The sequence below is a fragment of the Ranitomeya variabilis genome, chromosome 3 (assembly GCF_051348905.1).
Source record: "Ranitomeya variabilis isolate aRanVar5 chromosome 3, aRanVar5.hap1, whole genome shotgun sequence".
Lineage (NCBI taxonomy): Eukaryota > Metazoa > Chordata > Amphibia > Anura > Dendrobatidae > Ranitomeya > Ranitomeya variabilis.
In genome coordinates, this window is record NC_135234.1 from 27,967,357 (window position 1) to 27,988,711 (window position 21,355).

At 41.6% G+C, this 21,355-nt stretch overlaps 1 protein-coding gene across 1 annotated transcript in view; it reads right to left on the bottom strand.

Annotated features, from left to right (window-relative positions):
- The window catches only part of FAM3B (FAM3 metabolism regulating signaling molecule B), a 98,906-nt gene extending 84,729 nt beyond the window's left edge, over positions 1–14,177 (bottom strand). Inside the window, exon 1 of the mRNA XM_077293855.1 lies at positions 13,847–14,177. Coding sequence (XP_077149970.1) covers positions 13,847–13,874 — 28 coding nt within the window. The 5' untranslated portion in view covers positions 13,875–14,177. The remainder of the gene's footprint in view (positions 1–13,846) is intronic.
- Between the last annotated feature and the right edge of the window lie 7,178 nt (positions 14,178–21,355).

The window sequence follows — 21,355 nt, forward strand, 5'->3', positions numbered from 1 at the left end:
TGTTAAGAGAAGAAATGAATGAATGAGAAAAAAAGAACAAAAGAGAAATCTAAATCAAATCAATATTTGGTGACCGCCCTTTGCTTTCACTACATCAAAGCATCAATTCTTCTAGGTTCACTTTCAAGAAGTCAAGAATTATGTGAGACTATAGTCAGGTAACCAATTATATCATACCGGAGATAATCATCATCACTTTCATGTTTAGATTGAAACACAATCATTAACTAAAACAGAAACAGCGGTGTGAGAGGCTTAAAGCTGGGAAATAGCCCAACTGCTACAAAGGTGAGGTTGTGGAAGACATTTTATGTCACAGGTCATACAGCATGACAAGACTGAGTACAGCAAGTAGGCACAAGGTAGTTATACTGCATCAGCGAGGTCTCTCCCAAGCAAAGGTTTCAAAGCAGATGGGAATTTCAAAATGCGCTCTTTTAAAGAAGCAATGAGAAATTTGCATCATTAAGAACCATAGATTCAGCGGTCAGCCAAATAAGCATAGTGCAGAAGATGAAAGACACATCACGCTTACTTCCGTTTTGAAATTGGCTGATGTCCAGCAGTGCCATCAGCACAGAACTAACTGCAACAAGCTACACCCATCCATCAGAGAATTCTGGCCAGAAGTGGTCTCCAAGGAAGAATTGCAACCAAAAGGTCCATACCTTCTACATACCATAGTCCATACCTTCTAAAAAATGGGCAAATAACTCAACTATGCACGAAGACATAGGAACTGGGGGTGCAGAAGAATGGCGGCAGGGTCTTTGACCGAGGATTCAAATCCCCCAGCAAAGCCACACGGCACCGCTCATTGGCTGAGCCACCCCTGGCAGCGCGGCTTTGTCGGGGGATTCAAATTTCGCGCGGCACCACTCATTGGCTCAACTGGCGGGAGGGATGAGGGATTTGAATCCCGCGCCACTCATTGGCTGATCTGCCACTGGCTGTGCGGCTTTGGCGGGGGATTCAAATCTTGCGGGGCACCACTCTTTGGCTCAGCCGGTGAGGCAGGGGGATTTGAATCCCGCGCCGCTCATTGGCTTAGCTGACGGGCGGCTCAGTCAATGAGCGGTGATGCGCGGCTTTGGGGGGGGATTCTCCCCACGGAATAGCGGTGCCGTTTTTGGCACTTGTGGAGGCGCAGTTCGTCGCCTTCCGGCCGCAGTGGATTGTTGGAAAGCGACACAATCGCCGGAAGCTGTGACAGAGCCGATTGGCAATGATATATTAGATACTCCTGGTGGTCTAGGGTGATATTTATTATACACGGTCTTCTAGGATGGTTATGGATTGATATCTAGTGTCCATGGTGGTCTACGATGGTTTATGCCTAATAATATATCACGATAACATTATGATATAGTTGATTATTAGATGGTTTATTGTGAAGGAGAAGATAATGATGGTGGTCCGGGGCAGAAAGTTGTACTCTATTTAACTACGTTAATTTCACGAGGCGCGAGCTGTGAAGCAGGTCAGAAACAACGCCGGATTCTAGAAAAAAAGTTTGGGCAGAAATGGATAATATGAATAATCTGAAAGGTGAAGTCAAAATAACATCCCGGAGAATTCTAATCACTGCAATACAGAACACTGCAGCATTCTCCAAGAACCTTGACAATACTATGATCCCGGAGGAAACCCCAGTGATCGCTGTATATGGGGGAACCTGAAAAGTGCTCAATTTCCCTGCAGCGCCACCACAGTAGAAAGAAAGCATTACAATGCCCAATGAGCGGCCTGTGCAGGAGAGACATGCTGGACCCTCCAGAGGAAGAGTCGCCCGCAGCTGCTCTTTTTTCCCCATAGTAGAAAATATTTTAGAGATTCAGCAGCGTATACAGTATTCACATTTCTCTAATGGACTTATTAAGGCTTTAAATCTTCCCTACAGAGTATTCAGTAATGTATGAGTGTGCGGAGGGCTGAGTATCCGCAGGACGTATCTCTGGGGGTTTATGTGGATGTTTCCGCATTTTCATCAGTTGATGTGTATGTATCCATGTGTGTATGTATGCAAAACTACATATATCTATGGATATGTATCATGAGTGTCTGAACGTACAACTAAATAAATATATGGATGTAGGTGTAATTATCTATGTGTATTTATGAAAATGCAAAACACAGCAGCACCATAAATAACGAGATCAGGTGCAAACAAATCCTCATAGGGTGCAGCAAATGTGTAGTCATGGTGTACAGAATCCAAAAAATAGAAGCAGCGCCAAGGTAGATCCTCTCCTGCAACATTTCTGCTTCTGCACTGAGGCCTTTGTGAAGCGACATGTTGCACGAGTGGATTAAACTTCACTGTTTCTTAACTTGTTCCTTTGGAGCGCTGCCTCTATATTGTGGATTATTGTGCATCCGTGTGTGTTTATGTTTGTATACAGCGTAGTGGTAGTTTGTAAGACTTGTATGTGTGTATGAATGTATATTTATATTTATCTGTGTATGTATGTGTGTGTATATGTGTTTGCATGTATGCATGAGGATATATAAATGTATGTATGAGTGTGTGCATGCATGTGTGTATGTACAATATGTGTGTGTATGTGTGTATAGGTGTATATATGTGTGTGCACATATGTGTGTGTATGTATGTATGTATATAAGTGTATGTGTATGTATATAAGTGTATATGGGGGGGTGTATATGTGTGTGTATGGAAAGAAAAACAAATGCCAGAATTGTCAATTTTTTTTACGCAATGTCTCCACCAAAAATGCAATTAATAAACATTGTATGAACCCCTAAATGGTACCAATAAAAACTATAGCTCGCCATGCAAAAAAACACAAGCACTCGCACAGATCCATTGACAGAAAAAAAAAAAAGTCAACTCAGAAAATAGTGACAAAAATATATATTTATACAGTGGCTTACGAAAGTATTCATCTCCCTTGGCATTTTTCGTATTTTGCTATTTCAAAAATTTTTACTTCAGGGGTTTTTGAGGGTTTGCATCAGTTCATGTAAACAACATGGCTGCTGTGAACATTTGGTTTTCTTTTTATTGTGAAGCAAGCAAAAAATACGGTAGGTCAATAGAGCTGAAAACTTCAATGTGCATAAGTAGTCACTTCCCTTAAGTCAGTACTTTGTAGATCCTCCTTTTGTGACAATTAAAGCTGCAAGTCACTTAGGATAAGTCCCTTTGAGCTTTCCACTAGGATTTATGCCCATTCCTCGAGGCAAAACTGCTCCAGCTCCTACAAGTTAGCTGGTTTCCTCTGGTGATCAGCAATCTTCTGGTCTGATCACAGATTCCCATCTGGATTAAGGTCTGGGCTTTGACTAGGTCACTCCAAAACATTTACACGTTTCCCTTTAACGACCACCGATACGCATTGAAACGACGGCCGCTAAGGGGCCTTATTCCATCATCATTGTTTTACAATAACGATCGGGAATAAGGTTATAGTGTCCCCAGAGTCTGAAAATCTCCAGGGGGCTCAGCTACTGGGGGTAGCTGACACACTGGAGAACACTATCAGGGACGAATTTTCAGGTCCCCAATCATGTGATCGACGTTATTCAATAAATAAAGTCAATTAAGTAAAAAAAAAGTCTATCCGCTATCAAACAAATGTCTCTCACTTCTGTCATGATATACATGTCAGAGGAGAGAAAAATTATATCCCCGTCATCCCTCCAGTCCATTCTGCTCCTACCCCAGGCCCTCTGCCTCCTATTCCTGAAAAAAAAATGGCGGATATGTGTGCAGTGCTTCCACCGAGATATGCCTGCCGTCACCCATCAACAGTAGGAATTTTTCCTATTGGTTCCTTTTGATTACTGTGACCGACCCTCTCCTAGTGATCAAAATCCAATAATTAGTAAACTATCCCCCCTGTGTCATCCCCTTAGTCAGATTAATTTTTTTTTATTCTATCATTTTTATTTTTTTCATTCTTTGCCATTAGGTTAGGGTTAGGGTTGGGCTAAGGGCTGGGTTAGGGTTGGGCTAAGGGCTGGGTTTTTTTCAAAGATAAAAGAAAAAAAAAGATGACAATATGAGGACTAGTATATGCACCGAGTATTGCCCGTTATAGACAGGAAATCCCCACATTTTTTTTGGCTAACAGCCACAAAACATACGAGGCGGAGACTTGAGCACCCGCGATACTAGATGAATGTCTGAGCACCTGAAGCAAACTGAAATTACATAATGTTATCAAATTCTGTGTTGTACCTTTGGGTTCAAAAATCTCTCTAAACCACTGGATAAAATCCTTGAGGTGTGTAGTTTCCAAAATGGTGTCACTTGTGGGGAGTTTCCACTGTTTAGGCACATCTGGGGCTCTGCAAACACGACATGGTGTCAGCTAATGATTCCAACAAATTTTGAGTTAAAAAAGTCAAATAGCGCTCCTTCCCTTCTGAGCTCTGCCGTGCGCCCAAACAGTAGTTTTATCCCACATATGGGGTATCATCATACTCGGGAGCAATTGCACAACAAATTTTGAGGCCCACTTTCTCCTGTTACATTTGTAAAAATAAAAAATATGATTTTTTATTTTCACAGCTACGTTATAAACTTCAGTGAAGCACTTTGGGATTCAATGTGCTCATCACACATCTAGATAAGTTTCTTGAATAGATTCCAAAATAGGGTAACTTGTGGGGGGGGGTCTCAAAACGCGACATGCTGTCCACTCTTAATTCCAGTTATTTTTGCATTCAAAAAGTCAAACAGTGCTGCTTCCCTTCCGAGCCCTGCCGTGTACCCAAATAGTAGTTTTCCCCCACTTATGGAGTATCAGCGTACTCAGGAGAAATTGCACAACATATCTTGTGGTCATATTCTCCTGCTACCCTTGTGAAAGTAAAACATTTGGGGCTAAATCAAAATTTTTGTGAAAAAAAAGTAAAATGTAAATTTTTTCCTTAAACAGTCCGGTAATTCCTGTGAGCACCTGTTAATCCTGTTAATAAATAATAATAATAATCTTTATTTTTATATAGCGCTAACATATTACGCAGCGCTTTACAGTTTGTACACATTATCATCGCTGTCCCCGATGGGGCTCACAATCTAAATTCCCTATCAGTATGTCTTTGGAATGTGAGAGGAAACCGGAGTGCCCGGAGGAAACCCACGAAAACATGGAGCGAACATACAAATAAACTTCTTGAATGTGGTTTTCAGGACTTTGAGGCGTGAAGTTTTTAGAATGGTGTTACTTTTGGGTATTTTCTGTCATATAGTCCCCCTAGAGTCACTTCAAATGTGAGGTGGTCCCTAAAAAAAATGGTTTTGTACATTTTGTTGCAAAAATTAGAAATTGCTGATCAACTTTAAACCCTTATAACTTCCTAATAAAAAAAATAATGTTTCAAAAATGATGCAGATGTAAAGTACACATACTGTATGGGAAATGCTATTAAATATTTTGTGTGGTATATCTATCTGATTTAAGGCATAAAAATTTAAAGTTTGAAAATTGCTAAATTTTCAATTTTTTTGTCAGATTTTCATAAATATACGCAAATCATATTGACCAAAATTTACCGCTAACATGAGTACAATATGTCATGAAAAAACTATTTCAGAATAACTGGGATCTATTGAAGGGTTCCAGAGCAATTATCACATAAAGTGACACTAATCAGATTTCAAAAATTTTGCCTGGTCATTAAGATCAAAATTAACTCTGTCACTAAGTGGTTAAACAGCTCAAGTGTAACTTTGGCAGTATGCTTTGGATCATTGTCTTGTTGTAAAGTGAACTTAAGTCCCAGTCTCAAATCCCTGACAGACTAATACAGGTTTTGCTAAAAATTATCCCTCTATTTCGCAACATCCATCAACCCCTGTTTGCATCTCCTTGGTCTTCATGGTGTTTGGAGATCTCCTTGGTCTTCATGATGTTTGGAGATCTCCTTGGTCTTCATGGTGTTTTAAGATCTCCTTGGTCTTCATGGTGTTTGGAGATCTCCTTGGTCTTCATTATGTTTGGAGATCTCCTTGGTCTTCATGGTGTTTGGAGATCTCCTTGGTCTCCATGGTGTTTGGAGATCTCCTTGGTCTTCATGGGGTTTGGAGATCTCCTTGGTCTTCATGGTGTTTGAAGATCTCCTTGGTCTTCATGGCGTTTGAAGATCTCCTTGGTATTCATGGTTGTTTGGAGATCTCCTTGGTCTTTATGGTGTTTTAAGATCTCCTTGGTCTTCATGGTGTTTGGAGATCTCCTTGGTCTTCATGGTGTTTGAAGATCTCCTTGGTCTTCATGGCGTTTGAAGATCTCCTTGGTATTCATGGTTGTTTGGAGATCTCCTTGGTCTTCATGGTGTTTGGTTAGTGGTGCCTCTTGTTAATGGTGTTGCAGCCTCTGTGGCCTTTCAGAAAAGGTAAAGTGTACATTCTGACAGACACGTGACACTTAGATTGCACACAGGGGAACATACTTCATAGCAAAATGGGTGAATACATATGCGCATGACAATTTTTCGCTATTTCATCCCATAAATTTAGGACCACTTTTCACTGAAATTACTACTGACGTCTTTTGGGGTCTGTCTGTATCAGCTTAGTACATCTAGAGGTGACATTTTTGCCCCTTCATCTTTGCACACTCGAGATTGGATTGAGACGTCTGTGAACTGCACTGTTAAAGTCTTGTCACAGATTCTCATGATATTTCGGTCCGGACTGTGACTGAGCCGTTCAAACACAAGAATATGCTTTGATCTAAACCTTCCATTATAGCTCTGGCCAGATGTTTAGGGTCGTTGTCTTGCTGAAAGTTGAACCTACAGTCCAGTCTCAAGTCTTCTGCAGCCTCTAACAGGTTTCCTTCCAGGATTGCCCTATTTTTAGCTCCATTCATCTTCCTATCAATTCTGACCAGCTTACCTGCCCCTGCTGAAGAAAAGCCTCCCCACAGCATGATGATGTTACCACTATGTGTGAAGGCGGGTATGGTGTTTTCAGGGTGATGTGCAGTTTCAGTTCCCGCCACACATCTGACCAGAGCACCTTCTTCCACATGCTCGCTGTGTCCGCTACATGGCTTTTTGCAAACTGCAAACCGGAATTCTTATGATTTGCTTTCAAAATATTTTTTTTCCTTGCCACTCCAACATAAAGGTTAGATATGTGAAATATACAACTAATAGTTGTCCGGTGGACAGATTCTCCCACCTGAGCTGTGGATCTCTGCAGCTCCTCCATAGTGACCAGGGGCTTCTTCGCTGCTTCTCTAATTAGTGATCTCCTTGCTTGGGATCTCTGTTTAGGTGGTCGGCAATGTCTTGGTAGGCTTGCAGGTGTGCCATACTCCTTCCCTTTTTGGATGAACATTGCATTGCTCTGAGATGTTCAGGGCTTTGGATATTTTTTTTCTTATAACCTAACTTTGCTTTACTCTTCTCCACAACTTTATCCCTGACCTGTCTGGTGGGCTCCTTGGTTTCATGATGCCGTTTGATCCCTAATCCTCTTACACAAACCTCTGAGGCCTTTACAGAACAGCTGTAGACATACTGAGAATAAACAGAGAATAAATTACACACAGGCGGACTGTTACACTACTGCTCCTGAGCTCCCTCTAGTGGTGGGTGTGAGCAGGGAAAACGTTATCTTTTCACTGTATGTCTCTGTGTAATGTAGGCAATTTAGATTACTTCTGATACAAGTAAAAAAAAAATTGTAATACCAAAAGTCAGCCTTGAATTTTGAGTACAAATTGAGCTTGGCACCATATCAGAAGTTGTCAATTTGTACGTACAACACCTTGGCATGTCATCCATACTTAGAATTATCAGGAAGATTAGCACCTGCTGTTAGGATTAATGAGCCAGCCCAGCCCGATTTCCTATTTTTGTTTCCAAACTTGCACAGATCAAAAATTACAAACTACAAATGGAGCATGGCCAACGGGACGGGCCACAACAGTTTACTTCTTTTTTTAACATTTTAATTCCCCCGTGGTCTTCACCGCAATGACCGTGCCGCCACTGCACCTTAATAAAATGTAGTCAGAGTTGGGAATACAGCAGCAGAGGACTCACTGAGTCCACCCAAAACTGCTTTACCCCTATGCTTTACACTACAGCTCTGCTCGGCTAGCAAGCGTGCACTTAAGGAACAAACTGGGCACAATCCAGCAGTCCAACAGTCCATCAGGGGGTCACATACTTTCTTCTGCCTCATAACACACAGGGCCCACAAAACTCCCCCTGGGGAAACCAGCACCTTAATAGCTATGACTGCAAACATTACATGTATATAAAAGGTGACCAGCTACATAAAGTGCACAAATCACACATCATACATGTATATAATATACAGCGCACAGATCACACATCATACATGTATAGTATATACAGTGCACAGATCACACATCATACATGTACAGTATATACAGAGCACAGATCACACATCATACATGTATAGTATATACAGTGCACAGATCACACATCATACATGTATAGTATACACAGAGCACATATCACACATCATACATGTATAGTATATACAGTGCACAGATCACACATCATACATGTATAGTATATACAGCGCACATATCACACATCATACATGTACAGTATATACAGATCACACATCATACATGTATAGAATATACAGCGCACAGATCACACATCATACATGTATAGTATATACAGTGCACAGATCACACATCATATATGTATAGTATATACACTGCACAGATCACACATCATACATGTATAGTATATACAGCGCACAGATCACACATCATACATGTATAGTATATACAGAGCACAGATCACACATCATACATGTATAGTATACACAGAGCACAGAGCACACATCATACATGTATAGTATATACAGTGCACAGATCACACATCATACATGTATAGTATATACAGAGCACAGATCACACATCATACATGTATAGTATATACAGAGCACAGATCACACATCATACATGTATAGTATATACAGAGCACAGATCACACATCATACATGTATAGTATATACAGCGCACAAATCACACATCATACATGTATAGTATATACAGAGCACAGATCACACATCATACACGTATAGTATATACAGAGCACAGATCACACATCATACATGTATAGTATATACAGCGCACAGATCACACATCATACATGTACAGTATATACAGCGCACAGATCACACATCATACATGTATAGTATATACAGTTCACAGATCACACATCATACATGTATAGTATATACAGCGCACAGATCACAAATCATACATGTATAGTATATACAGTTCACAGATCACACATCATACATGTATAGTATATACAGATCACACATCATACATGTTTGGTATATACAGCGCACAGATCACACATCATACATGTATAGTATATACAGTTCACAGATCACACATCATACATGTATAGTATATACAGAGCACAGATCACACATCATACATGTATAGTATATACAGAGCACCGATCACACATCATACATGTATAGTATATACAGAGCACCGATCACACATCATACATGTATAGTATATACAGAGCACAGATCACATATCATACATGTATAGTATATACAGCGCACAGATCACACATCATACATGTATAGTATATACAGCGCACAGATCACACATCATACATGTATACTATATACAGCGCACAGATCACACATCATACATGTATAGTATATACAGCGCACAGATCACACATCATACATGTATAGTATATACAGCGCACAGATCACACATCATACATGTATAGTATATACAGCGCACAGATCACACATTATACATACTCAGGAATTCATGCAGAGGAACAATTACACTGTTCTGGAATGGCCATCCCAGTCCCCAGACCTGAATATCATTGAACATCTGTGGGATCATTTGAAGAGGGCTGTCCATGCTCGGCGACCATCAAACTTAACTGAACTGGAATTGATTTGTAAAGAGGAATGGTCAAAAATACCTTCATCCAGGATCCAGGAACTCATTAAAAGCTACAGGAAGCGACTAGAGGCTGTTATTTTTGCAAAAGGAGGATCTACTAAATATTAATGTCACTTTTCTGGTGAGGTGCCCATACTTATGCACCTGTAAAATTTTGTTTGAATGCAGATTGCACATTTTCTGTTAGTACAATAAACCTCATTTCAAGGCAGAAACATTACTGTGTCCATCAGTTATTAGATATATGAAACTGAAATAGCTGTTGCAAAAAAAACAATTTTTATAAAACATTAAGCTTAAGATTAATAGGGGTGCCCAAACTTTTTCATATAACTGTATATACAGAGCACAGATCACACATCATACATGTATAGTATATACAGCACACAGATCACACATCATACATGTATAGTATATACAGCGCACAGATCACACATCATACATGTACAGTATACACAGTGCACAGATCACACATCATACATGTATAGTATATACAGGGCACAGCTCACACATCATACATGTACAGTATACACAGTGCACAGATCATACATCATACATGTATAGTATATACAGAGCACAAATCACACATCATACATGTATAGTATATACAGCGCACAGATCACACATCATACATGTATAGTATATACAGTACACAGATCACACATCATACATGTATAGTATATACAGCGCACAGATCACACATCATACATGTACAGTATACACAGTGCACAGATCACACATCATACATGTATAGTATATACAGGGCACAGCTCACACATCATACATGTACAGTATACACAGTGCACAGATCATACATCATACATGTATAGTATATACAGAGCACAGATCACACATCATACATGTATAGTATATACAGCGCACAGATCACACATCATACATGTACAGTATATACAGAGCACAGATCACACATCATACATGTAGAGTATATACAGATCACACATCATACATGCATAGTATATACAGATCACACATCATACATGTATAGTATATACAGAGCACAGATCACACATCATACATGTATAGTATATACAGCGCACAGATCACACATCATACATGTATAGTATATACAGCGCACAGATCACACATCATACATGTACAGTATATACAGAGCACAGATCACACATCATACATGTATAGTATATACAGATCACACATCATACATGCATAGTATATACAGATCACACATCATACATGTATAGTATATACAGAGCACAGATCACACATCATACATGTATAGTATATACAGCGCACAGATCACACATCATACATGTACAGTATATACAGATCACAGATCACACATCATACATGTATAGTATATACAGATCACACATCATACATGCATAGTATATACAGATCACACATCATACATGTATAGTATATACAGCGCACAGATCACACATCATACATGTATAGTATATACAGCGCACAGATCACACATCATACATGTACAGTATATACAGTGCACAGATCACACAACATACATGTATAGTATATACAGAGCACAGATCACACATCATACATGTATAGTATATACAGCGCACATATCACACATCATACATGTATAGTATATACAGTGCACATATCACACATCACACATGTATAGTATATACAGCGCACAGATCCCACATCATACATGTACACTATTCACAGTGCACAGATCACACATCATACATGTATAGTATATACAGCGCACAGATCACACATCATACATGTACAGTATATACAGAGCACAGATCACACATCATACATGTATAGTATATACAGCGCACATATCACACATCATACATGTATAGTATATACAGCGCACAGATAACACATCATACATGTATAGTATATACAGCGCACAGATAACACATCATACATGTATAGTATATACAGCGCACAGATCACACATCATACATGTATAGTATATACAGCGCACAGATAACACATCATACATGTATAGTATATACAGCGCACAGATCACACATCATACATGTATAGTATATACAGTGCACAGATAACACATCATACATGTATAGTATATACAGCGCACAGATCACACATCATACATGTATAGTATATACAGCGCACAGATAACACATCATACATGTATAGTATATACAGCGCACAGATCACACATCATACATGTACACTATTCACAGTGCACAGATCACACATCATACATGTATAGTATATACAGTGCACAGATCACACATCATACATGTATAGTATATACAGCGCACAGATCACACATCATACATGTACAGTATATACAGAGCACAGATCACACATCATACATGTATAGTATATACAGCGCACATATCACACATCATACATGTATAGTATATACAGCGCACAGATAACACATCATACATGTATAGTATATACAGCGCACAGATAACACATCATACATGTATAGTATATACAGCGCACAGATCACACATCATACATGTATAGTATATACAGCGCACAGATAACACATCATACATGTATAGTATATACAGCGCACAGATCACACATCATACATGTATAGTATATACAGTGCACAGATCACAAATCATACATGTATAGTATATACAGTGCACAGATCACAAATCATACATGTATAGTATATACAGGGCACAGATCACACATCATACATGTATAGTATATACAGGGCACAGATCACACATCATACATGTATAGTATATACAGCGCACAGATCACACATCATACATGTATAGTATATACAGCGCACAGATCACAAATCATACATGTATAGTATATACAGTTCACAGATCACACATCATACATGTATAGTATATACAGGGCACAGATCACACATCATACATGTATAGTATATACAGTGCACAGATCACAAATCATACATGTATAGTATATACAGTTCACAGATCACACATCATACATGTATAGTATATACAGGGCACAGATCACACATCATACATGTATAGTATATACAGGGCACAGATCACACATCATACATGTATAGTATATACAGCGCACATATCACACATCATACATGTATAGTATATACAGCGCACAGATCACACATCATACATGTATAGTATATACAGCGCACAGATCACACATCATACATGTATAGTATATACAGTGCACAGATCACAAATCATACATGTATAGTATATACAGTGCACAGATCACAAATCATACATGTATAGTATATACAGGGCACAGATCACACATCATACATGTATAGTATATACAGGGCACAGATCACACATCATACATGTATAGTATATACAGCGCACAGATCACACATCATACATGTATAGTATATACAGCGCACAGATCACAAATCATACATGTATAGTATATACAGTTCACAGATCACACATCATACATGTATAGTATATACAGGGCACAGATCACACATCATACATGTATAGTATATACAGGGCACAGATCACACATCATACATGTATAGTATATACAGCGCACAGATCACACATCATACATGTATAGTATATACAGCGCACAGATCACAAATCATACATGTATAGTATATACAGCGCACAGATCACAAATCATACATGTATAGTATATACAGTTCACAGATCACACATCATACATGTATAGTATATACAGGGCACAGATCACACATCATACATGTATAGTATATACAGCGCACAGATCACACATCATACATGTATAGTATATACAGGGCACAGATCACACATCATACATGTATAGTATATACAGGGCACAGATCACACATCATATATGTATAGTATATACAGTGCACAGATCACACATCATACATGTATAGTATATACAGCGCACAGATCACACATCATACATGTATAGTATATACAGCGCACAGATCACACATCATACATTATATACCATCCATACATCACTGTGCAGTTTTGGCACCACACATCAGCGTTATGTGTGAGGGTCTCACTTACTTGTGGACAGGAACCTGTAGTTCACCATGGTGGTGGCAGCAGGTGTGCACTGTGCAGTCAGTGAGTGCAGAGCTGGCTGCTGAGCATGCTCAGTACAGGCAGGTGTTCACCCCACACCCTGGAGTGACAGGTCTGACCACTTGTACTGGAGGAGTCACCTCTCCCTGCATGGATACAAGATCCTGTGTGACCTGCTGGGGCAGAGGAGGAGGAGGTGATCGTACCCCGGCTGTAGACATACTGAATGTGCTGAATGTGTCACTAACTGTATGCGGCCACCTGTGCACACTCCACTCTGCTACATCTGTGTCTGAGCACACACCTGGCTCTCACCCTGATACATAGAAACCTTCAAAAAGAACCTGAAGACTCACCTCTTCCGACAAGCCTACAGCCTGCAGTGATCTTCAACCTACTGAACCGCCACATAACCAGCTCTACCCTCTCCTAGTGTATCCTCACCCATCCCCTGCAGACTGTGAGCCCTCGCGGGCAGCGTCCTCCCTCCTTATGTACCTGTGTGCCTGGTTTTTGCTCATGTTTAATTGTATTTGTCTATATTTGCCCCGTAATCACATATAAAGCGCCATGGAAAAAATGGCGCTATAAAAATGTATAATAATAATAATAACACTCACAGCAGAGAAGGACGTGTGTGCACATCGTGTCAGAAATACTAACTGTTTACACAGGAGGAAGCGACACAACGAACTACCGTCCATTCACAAGAGAGCGCGGAGCCCCCCACCCCTCTATGGGCCTTATACCGGGCTGGAGGAGTTCATTATACGGCAGGTGGCTGTATCTGGAGGACTTCGTGTTATCAGACTTCATAGTTCACTTGGTAACTTATTTAACACCAAGACTTCCTCATTCTTCACCGGGTCATGTACAGTATATGGGAAAAGGAAAGCGGACACAGGTTTTAATCATTGTCTTCAGGTTTATTTTTTAGTCCATTTGCCCGCAGTGTATAACATCCGTCCCCCCAAACCCAGTGTATAATATCCAGCCACATTGACCCTGGTGTCTAACATCCGTTCCCCCAACCCAGGTGTATAACATCCAACCCTATTGCCCCCTGGTGTATAACCTCTGTTCCCCCAACCCCAGCGTATAATATCCAGCCCCATTGACCCCGGTGTATAACCTCCGTTCCCCCAACCCCGGTGTATAACGTCCAACCCCATTGCCCCTGGCCCCGGTGTAGAACATCAACCACATTGCCCTGGTGTATAACCTCCGGCCCCCCACCATGCCATCTGCATTTACCAGTATGTGACAGAACGGCTGGTGGTGCTGAGCTCACTGATAGTAATGCGGTCCTGTTATAGGAGACATCGGGGTAATAAGTCCAGTCATTACTTTTCTCCTCCTGCATCTTCCCCCATTAGTGAGATTATTAAGAGGTTGAGACCACGTAACGTTACAGAGTGGGGGTACCAAGTGCTGAGGAGCAGAGGACATTATAGTCACCAACACTTTGCTGACCCCATAACCGCAGAATCCAGACCTCCTCTGGTATCAGCACAAACACTGCGCCATTGGCCTATGGTGGCTACTACAACACAGTATTAAATCTATCTTCCATCAATTCTAGCCACCTTCCCCGCCCCTGCAGAAGAAAAGTCTCCCCACAGCATGATGCTGCCACCACCATGTGTGCCAATGGGGATGGTGTTTTCAGGGTGAAGTCCTGTGTTAGTTTCCCGCCACACATAGCGTATTGCATTTAGCCCAAAAAGTTCTACTTTAGTCTTATCTGACCAGAGCTCCTTCTTCCACATTCTGTCTGTGTCACCAACATGGCTTTTTGCAAACTACAAACGGTACTTCTTATGGCTTTGCTTTCAAAAATGGCTTTCTACTTGCCACTCTTCGATATAAAGGCTAGATTTGTGTAGTATACAACTAAGGGTTCTCTCCAGCGACGGACTGGCCATCTGGCAATTCTGGCAAATGCCAGAAGGGCCTGTCTGGTTATGGGCCGCCTTGTCTGTCACGTTGTTAACAGAATCCGTGTTGTCAAGACATCCATACTGTTAAGAGTTGTGATGGAGCACCGAGTTGCTGACTCCATCACTTACCCCAGCAGGCCACGGGTATCATTAGAAATATTGGGCTGGTAGAAAATCTTCCTTTCCTCCCTCCAGGGTAATATTAGTGATATATCCCATCTGGTTCATGGGGACGGGGACAACATGGGCCTGTGTGATTTCACATGCCAGGACTGAATTTCAGCCACAGTCCGTACCTGGTTCTCTCACACTAATGTATAACACAGCCGAGTGCTACAGTAGAGAAAATAAGTATTTGATACACTGCCGATTTTGTAATTTTTCCCACCTACAAAGAATGGAGAGGTCTGTAAATTTTATCGTAGGTACACTTCACCTGTGAGAGACAGAATCTAAAAATAAAAAGAAAATTACATTGTATGATTTTTAATTAAATTAAAATTAGCGCGGGGACAGGTGGATTAGTCGGGCAGCAGAGTTTAGAATAGATTGGAGGGGTGCAAGAGTGTTAGAGGGGAGGCCACAGAGCAGGAGGTTGCAGTAGTCGAGGTGGGAGATGATGAGGGCATGCACTAGTGTTACTGCAGATTCTTGCTGGAGGAATGTGCAAATCCTGGAGATATTTTTGAGTCAGAGTCAGCAAGAAGTGGGAAGTGCTTCGATATGTGGTTTGAAGGAGAGATCCGAGTCAAGTGTTAGCCCAAGGCAGCGAGCTTGTGGGACTGGGGAGAGTGGGCAGCCGTTTACTGTAATGGATAGGTTCGTTGGGGGGGTCGCGTGAGATGGGGGAAAGATGATGAATTTTGTTTTGTCCATGTTGTTTTAGAAATCTAGCGGAGAAGGATGAAATAGCGGACAGACATGGAGGGATTCTGGTTAGTAGGGAGGTGATATCTGGTCCAGAGATGTAGATCTGTGTGTCATCAGCATAGAGGTGATACTGGAAGCCATGAGATTCTATGAGCTGTCCCAGGCCAAAGGTGTAAATGGAGAAGAGCAGGGGCCCAAGGATTGAACTGTTATGGCTGGACCTGGTGGTTAGGAGCACCGGGAATGACCTGATAGTCAAAACTGCAAAATAGAGCGAGCTCTGGGAAGTGGGAGCTCTGCTGACCGCAGCCCTAATCTATTATCACACACACTAGAATTAGCCGTGGATCGTACCTGACTCTGCCTAGACGACTCTTCACAGCCAGAGAGGTAACTACCCCTAAAGAGAAATAAAGCCTCACCTTGCCTCAGAGAAATTCCCCAAAGGAAAAGAGCAGCCCCCCACATATATTGACTGTGACTTAAAAGGAAGGCACAAACACAGGAATGAGACAGGTTTCAGCAAAGGAGGCCCGACTTACTAAATAGACAGAAGATAGATAAAGGGATCTTTGCGGTCAGCACAAAAAACTACAAACAGCCACGCAGAGTGAGCAAGACACCCCCCGCGCCGACTCACGGCACGGTAGGTGCCACTCTGCAACCCAGAGCTTCCAGCTAGCGAGACAATATCATGATAGCCAGCTGGACAAAACTTAGCAGGTACTCAGAAATATATTCAGCACACAAATGAACAACAAATGAGCTTAACAGGGACTTAGCTTCTGCTGAAGTAGACAGGTCATCAGGAGATCCAAGTGAGATCTGAACCAGTACAGATACATTGACAACTGGCATCAGGTAACGATCTGAGCAGAGTTAAATAGAGGAACCAGCCCAGTCTTAAACGATGCAGCTGAGGAAGCCACCTCCAGACCAGCAGCTCCACTTTCAGCCACCAGAGGGAACCCACGGACAGAACTCACAGAAATACCATTCCTGACCACAGGAGGGAGCTCGAGAACAGAGTTCACAACACTGAACATTGTGGGACTCCGACAGATAGGGGGCGAGGTGAGGAGGTGGTGTGTGAGTGGGAGACGCTGAATGTCCGGTCTGTTAGGTATGGTGAGATCCAGGATAGGGCCGAGTCTGTGATGCCAGAAAAGACGAGAGAATCTGTAGTAAGAGGGAATGGTCCTCTATGTCAAAACCAGAGGACAGGTCCAGGAGAAGTCCTGCACTCCCTCCACAGTTCATACCGGATTCTCCCTTCCATGGGGGCTGCATTCAGGAATCTCTTGCGCAGGCGAGTTTCTGCGACCTCCAGCGTGTGCGCTGATAAGGTGCTCTCCCCACTTCCTCCCTGCATAGTCATCGCTAGGAACCATGTGCACATAAGTGATGACTATGAAGGGAGGAAGTGGGGAGAGCACTTTATCAGTGCGCACATCGGAGATCACTAGAGCAGAATACGGTCATATACGGTCCCGGGGGATGACAGATTCCCTTTACTACTCTGTGTGACATAACTCTCTGGTTTAAGGGTGTCAGAATTAAAAGTTTGAAAAGTTTGAAAAATTAAAAGTTTGAAAGCAGAACAACCACCCCAAAAATCCAGCCAATGTAAATAAGAATGAGGACTCCTGGAGGTGATGGTCCGGCCCCCACAGAGCCCTGATCTCATCATCCAGTCTATCTGGGATCACATGAAGGATCTGCACAAGCCTCATACACAGAAGATCTGGGGTCAGGTCTCCAAGATGTTTGGAATAACCTCCTACCGAGTTATTTCAAAAACTGTGTGTAAGTGACAGGTACCTAGAGGAACTGATGGTGCCATAGGGTGGTCACCAAATATTGCTGAGATTTAGATTTCTCTTTTGTTCATTCACTTTGCATTTTTGAATTGATTAAAACTACTTCGAGTTTGGAAACATTTCTTATCTTACTTCCATTTTTGTCTACACCTGCCTAAAACTTTTGTACCCCTTCAGGGCACCTACATAAAGCAAACAATTGTGTATGATACATGCAATTTTTCCTTAAATCATACAAGTAGAAAAATGTAAAGTCCACAAAACATGTCCGCTTCTTCTATAACTTTTGCCTTTAAGGGTTTTGTGGCTCCTGAGAAGGGCGAAACACGTGAACATTAAGGAATCTGGTGCAAAGAATGTAGGAACCCGAAGACATGCAAGGTGCGAGTTATGCAAGTGAATTTAACAGAAATGAGGAAGAAAGAAAAATAATCTGTTAGTAGAATGTCCCGCCCAACCCCACCTCATATTCACCTGTTCTATCTCCTGAAGTTTTAGCCCCAACACCTCCGGTTTCCTGCCAGGATTTCTTTAGACAGCAGCAGCAGCAGCAGCAATGATGGCTGTCAGCATGGCACAACATGGGTGCTGAAAGGGCAAGGTATTTAACCCTTCCCACCACCCGGAGTGCTGCATAGAGCTGAACTTGCTCCATACACAGCAGGTGCCAGCTGTGTTATACAGCCGGCACCCGCCTAACAGCAGTGACTGTGGCAGCTTTTGGTGGAGATACACATTGGCCAGATAATTTTTCAGCTGATTATACATATGAGTAAATAATAAGACATTCGATTTTGCCAAATTTTTCCCCAAAATTTGTTTTGCCAAAATATTACATATTTCCTTAAGAAATTTTGTGCATGGTTAAATTCAGGATGTGCGCCATGCAGAGAGCCGGTGTTATTGTGCCCTAATGCGATCTCACTGTTCTGGGCATCGTCGCCTATAAACACTTGAGCCACCCAGCATGAGATTCACTGTTGCTGATGCAGAGGAGCACGGCGCCCGTTGTATCACCATTGTCTCCTTTGTGCACAAGGTGGAAAGCGGCTTTGTAACTCTTAAGCTTACAAGAACAAAAAGACTGAGGCCGAGGAGTGGATGCTCGGTTGCAGTTGAGGATGGGGTTGTTGCACAGTTTGGTCACAGAAGAAACTTTTGAGAGTAGATTATATGGGGTAATTCAACTTTTATCATCACAGAACATGAGGTACATGCATCAGCTTCTTAATACAGCATAACAGGAAGTCTGAAGGACCTTTTACCAGAGAGAAAGGGAAACCAAAGTACAACAAGTATATGCATTACATTCAACTAAGCATATATCAGTAACAACATCGCCATCTACTGTCAGAAAAGTGTAAACTCCTCCTGCACACAGATAAGTCTGTATCTGTTGCATATCTGCCAACAGGGGTCATATCTGCTGAGGAGGATGTGGAGGAAGTACCGTACACTGCTCCAAAAAAATAATGGGAACACTAAAATCCCACATACTAGATATCACTGAAGGAAATATTCCAGTTGCAAATCTTTATTCATTACATAGTGGAATGTGTTGAGAACAATAAAACATAAAAATTATCATTGTAAGTCACAACTAATATCCCATTGTGAGAGCAGGATTTATATTTATCTATCCTGACTCCACTTTGGATATTCTACACATATCTCCTGCTTTCCGAAATGAGAGTCTGTGTGTGCGAGATAAGGAGTTTTAGGAATTTCTTTGTCTAAAGACTTCGTTTCGTTTCTCCGTTTTGTCTAACAGTAGAACCACTCGTAGACTTTTCAGCTGGAATTAACTTTAGCATACATACAACTCCTTGGCTAATGCCAGCACATTTTTACCGATAAGCGGAGCCAATTACATTGTGAGAATACAAAACCATTAATAACCTATATAAGATGATGTCATGATGTAATAAAGAGAGATCTGTTTTGATGCTCAATGTATTAGTGTGGCTCTTCTGAAACCATGAAGGTCTGGATTTGGAATGATACTCAAAACCAAAGTGGAAAATGAAATTACAGTAGAAATGCCTCAAGACAAGTAAATGATGCTCAGTAGTGTGTGTGGCCTCCGCGTTCCTGTATGACCTCCCTACAATGCCTTGACATGCTCCTGATGAGACGACAGATGTTCTCCTGAGAGATCTCCTCCTAAACTTGGATTAAAGCATCAGTCAACTCCTGGATAGTCTGTGGTGCAATATGGCATTGGTGGATGGAACAAGATGTGATGTCCCAGATGTGCTCGACTGAATTCATAGCATCATTGCCTTCATCATACAGGAACTGCTCATACACTTCAGCCACATGAGGTCTGGCATTGTCATGCATTGGAAAGAACCCAGGGCCAACCGCACCAGCATATGGTCTCACAATGGGTCTGATGGTCTCATCTCGGTACCTAATGGCGGTCAGGCTACCTCTGGCGAGCACATGGAGGGCTGTGCAGCCCTCCAAAGAAATGCCACCCCACACCATTACTGACCCACTGCCAAACTGGTCATGATGGAAGATGTTGTTAGCAGCAGATCGCTCTCCACACTCTGTCACATGTGCTGAGTGTCAATCTGCTTTCATCCATGAAGAGCACAGGGCGTCATTGTCTAATCTGCCAATCTTGCTGTTCTCTGGAAAATGCCAATTGCCCTGCACGGTGTTGGGCTGTAAGCACAACACCCACTTGTACACATCGGGCCCTCATGCCACCCTCACAGAGTCTGGTTTTGACAGTTTGAGCACATACATGGATGTTAGTGGTCTGCTGGAGGTCATTTTGCAGGGTTATGGCACTGCTCCTCCTATTCCTCCTTGCACAAAGAAGGAGGTAGAGGTGCTGCTGCTGTGTTGTT